This window comes from Lupinus angustifolius, chromosome LG06, assembly GCF_001865875.1.
Source record: "Lupinus angustifolius cultivar Tanjil chromosome LG06, LupAngTanjil_v1.0, whole genome shotgun sequence".
Classification (NCBI taxonomy): domain Eukaryota; kingdom Viridiplantae; phylum Streptophyta; class Magnoliopsida; order Fabales; family Fabaceae; genus Lupinus; species Lupinus angustifolius.
This window is the reverse complement of record NC_032014.1, coordinates 3,204,029-3,208,300: the sequence shown is the minus strand read 5'-3', so window position 1 is coordinate 3,208,300 and position 4,272 is coordinate 3,204,029. Positions and strand designations below refer to the sequence as shown.

Here is a 4,272-nt window from a genome sequence, read left to right as displayed (position 1 = left end):
AGTCTTCTTTTTCAGTGGAACATCATTGAGTAACGTATAAAACTGATAAAAGGACTAGGTGTAATGTGTTTTTGTAGATTTCATGTGTTTGACATGAAATGACCTTAATTTAATGATAGTATTCATATTTAAACTATCACTCTTAGATTTTCTGACATGAACTATCAAGGAAATAAAACTATTACATGCAGGGAAAAAAATTTGGAAAAAAAAATATTAGTGGAGTTTAAGAATTGTAACTATTAAATAATAGGGTCCACATCTATTGTCTCATCGTGTTGTATTGAAAGATATGATTCTTCAGAAAAATATTTAATAATTATAATTTTAAGTTAAATAAAATTTTCCAACCAATCAAAAATGATAGTAGATGGACAAAAAATGGGCTCCCATCGGGCAAAATCCCTAACTAAACAGCTAAATATTGCATAGAAAAGCAAAAGTCGCCGTCTGTGGGAATCGAACCCACGACCACGTGGTTAAAAGCCACGCGCTCTACCAGCTGAGCTAAGACGGCACATGTCTAGTATTTGATATATGCCATTAATAACGGAATTACATACTATAAGTAAGAAAATTATCACGTACCAAGTTTAAACCTTATCGAAAAATGATGTTAACATGTTAACATTCTTGAAAAAAAATCCATTATCAAACTCTTCAACTCCAAAAGACAAGACAAGTCAAGGCAATGTAATTAATACATTTTATCTATCAAACCAATGAAGGTAATGAAAAAAATAAGAATAATACATGATTAACTCCAAAATTTAAGTGTATAAATGATGTAAACATTATATGTAACATCTGTGGAAGAAATTTTGGTAGTAGGATTTGATAGGTTATATTATTTTGGACAGAGTTGGTAAGATTAGTAGGGCCAACCTGTAAGCCTATTTAGACACAACCTTGCTATTCACAATACTCTAGCTTGGGTGAGGTCCACCAACAAACCCCTCAGTGGATTACTAATCAGCATCATCAATAGTGATATGTGAATAAAGTTTTATCATTTAAATATTGTTGAGAATGGAACTCATGTCTTACTAAATTATGACCATCAAACAAAATACAAATTCTAAGATATGATTGCCCCATCTTTCTATTGTCAACAATAATCTTCTCCTTAAATCTGCTTTAGTTTTAGCTTTAGATTAGTCAAAAACAGATTGCTGAGTTAGGTGGTAAAATTAGCTTTACAATCTTTATTCACACCAACACAAATATGATTACTATTTAGCCATTCCTGCTTGCATGAAAATTAAAAAAAAAAAAGTTTAGAGTAATTCCATTTTAGTTCTTTATGTTTTTCGACTTTAGCAGTTCGGTTCTTCAAAAATTGAAAAACCTAAAATAATTCCAAAAAAATTTAAATTTGAGTCAAATTAGTTCTTTTTTGGGTCAAATTAGTCTCTACTAAAGTTTTAAGACATGCAAAAAAGACTAATTTGACCCGGATCAATAAGTATTTACTCAAAAATATAATGTTAAGCAAAATTTGTATATTGAAGGAACTTATGTTACAACTAGGGGCGTAAGCGGTTCCGGTTTAAACCGCGAAACCGATGGAACCAAACCAAACCAAACCGTAAAATGTGGTTCGGTTCGGTTTCGCGGTTCGGTTATTTTTTTAAGGAACCGCTCATGTTCGGTTCGGTTTATAGTTTTAGAAATTTAGGAACCGTTAGAACCGAACCAAACCGCATATTAAAGAAATATATACTAGGGATTAAGAAATAATATTTTTATTATTGTTTAAATTCTTCAACCAATTTTCTAGCTTAAATTATCAATTTTTGTGTGAATTGTAGTGTTACATATGTTACTAAATTGTTATTAAGTTAGTATTATATATGTTATTAGTTACTAAAATGTTTCCTAATGTCTTATGATTTGGAACATATTTTCTAATTTTTGTGATATTGAGTTTGAAACCAACATATATCATATATTGTTATACATGTATTGTTACATGTGTTACTAATTATGAAATGTAAGGTTATAAATGTAACTATTATATATTTTACTAATTGATATGTTACTAATCATGAAGTGTATTGTTATATATGATTCATAATTTTTTATAATAATAGTAGTAATGTTTATCCTTTTATGATAAACAATATCTCTTGTAATACATTTTGAATTTTCAATTGATGAAATATTTTTTTTATAAAAAGTAAATGTAAAAACCGTGGAACCGAACCGAACCATTCAAGAGCGGTTGGGTTCGGTTCGGTTCTTATAGTTAAGGTTGTGGTTAATTGAGCGGAACCGAACCATATGTTTTTGATCGGTTTGGTCACTAAAATACACCAAAAACCGAACCGAACTGAACCGAATTTTTACACCCCTAGTTACAACTTGTGACATTTCTCAAACTTGTTTAAAAAATCATTACCAATTCAAAACTTTAGATAAAGTATACACACAAAGAGGAATAACTATACATTATTACACTATATCCTCTTGCATTCCTAAAAATTAAAAACAAAAGACACAGAAATCCATAATAATTCTAAAATAACACCAACAGAAAAAAACAAGATCATAATCTAAAAGCAGCATATTAGTGTTCATTCTACCAAAAAAACAAGAGTTCATGAGTTTCTCTCTTGAATATGACCATCTTGGTCTTCAATTTGGTCCATTGATGAAATAGATGTTCTTTTGATGAACTCTAAGCAATCTGCAATAGCTTCTGCATAGAAAGAATTATGCCTCACATAAGATGTTACCCTACAATCACCATGACCCTTTATCTTTTCCTCCCTCACTAAACCACTCCTGCTATTGTTGCTGTTGTTTCTTTTGAAGCCACTTTTTCTTCTAAACACTTTCTTCAGCACTTTAACAGCCTCACCATATGACACTTTCCACTTATCAAAAATCCTTAAGAAGAAGGTAAACCTCTTGCATAGGCGCAGAACATAAAGCTTTCTAAGATTCAACCTAAACCCTTTGCATTTTACACTGCTAACTCTGTTGTAACTCATATCATTCATGTTTTGACCTTTTTGAGCAACAACCTATGTTATGTACAAATATATAAGGTTGAAGGGTTACTCTTTTGGTTGGTTATGTAATGAAGGGTGTGTGGTGTGAATGAAACTAAGGGAAGAAGCATGGAAATTGAGGATTTGGATTATTTTGGAACTTTGGGCAGTTTGGTGCAGCAAAGACAAATGTGTCTGAGGTGTGATATGTGACTGGGATTTAAAAAATGGAACCTTATGTTATGTTTAAATATGAAAGAGACTATAAAGTATAAACATCAAAATGTTGAAATCATTGATTGGTATGGTAGGGCCCATAAAGGGGACAAGGGAAACAAGAAAAAGAGAAAAAATGGCACCCATTATTTTTCAAAGTAGGTAACTAAAGTAGCACAGGAATATGATAATCAGCAACAAATTGGTAAGATTCCGGAGTTGAGTTGCAAAGCCTATATTGGTTTTCAACTTTTATTAATGTAACAAAGTTTGACTTTTGAATATGCTTTTATGGGGTTAGCGTGGGCTGGCTTTTCTTATTAAAGAGGTTTCTCTGGGTTCCATCAAATTTTTGGTTGATTGATACTAAATGATTTAATGAATGTTGAGGACTAATGCTCACTAGGAGTTATATCTCTAATTGGATTTAATATGTATACATTGACAATATAAGTATTTTTTACATTGTCAATGAATCATTCATTATTCATATGTTAATTATCATTGACTCTCTAATAGTGTATAGATTTTAGAATCAATTAGTGTTATCTTTAGCACCCACTTTTTTTAACATTATTTGTTAAGTTTGGATTCTCTATATATAATGAGGCAAGCTCATCAAGTGTCTCTAATGCATTGTCATCTAATAACAATATAATAAAAAAAAATTCATGATGTCATGTCACTTTCTCTTTCACTCATGCCATATGTCACTTTCTCCATCCCTCATGTCATATGTCACTTTCTCCTTCCCTCATGCCACATGTCACTTTATCCTTACATTTTTTCATTCCTTCATGTCACATGTCAGCTCCTCCTCACATATGTTTCTTTCTACGTTTTATATATTATATATTTTATATGTTAATAATAATTTAATATTAGTTAGTGATTGGTTCATGTCGCTACCCCACTAAAATTGAGTGTTTATAACATCTATGTTTTGTTATGTTAAAAAGTAATAGTCATTGAATATTAGATGAAATTGAAATCATTTTTCACATTCAAATTATTTCTTTACATTAATTTATCTATATAATTTAATGTTTACCATTAATCT

At 30.4% G+C, this 4,272-nt stretch overlaps 1 protein-coding gene and 1 non-coding gene across 2 annotated transcripts; both read right to left on the bottom strand.

Annotated features, from left to right (window-relative positions):
* Window positions 445-517, bottom strand: TRNAK-UUU. The gene has a single exon. It is a non-coding gene; the product is annotated as a tRNA-Lys (tRNA).
* Window positions 2,363-3,133, bottom strand: LOC109349849. Its single transcript, XM_019590869.1, has 2 exons — window positions 2,783-3,133; window positions 2,363-2,752 (listed from the first exon to the last, which is right to left on the bottom strand). Exons 1-2 carry the CDS (start codon window positions 3,003-3,005, stop codon window positions 2,601-2,603), a joined length of 375 nt encoding a protein of 124 aa, XP_019446414.1. The 5' UTR covers window positions 3,006-3,133; the 3' UTR covers window positions 2,363-2,600.

Excerpts from the sequence above, each read along its gene's own strand:
- LOC109349849 (XM_019590869.1), bottom strand. The coding sequence starts at position 3,005 with ATGAATGATATGAGTTACAACAGAGTTAGCAGTGTAAAATGCAAAGGG. Across the intron at positions 2,753-2,782 it reads CAGCAACAATAGCAGGAGTG|ATGGTGATTGTAGGGTAACA; the intron begins GTTTAGTGAGGG and ends AGATAAAGGGTC.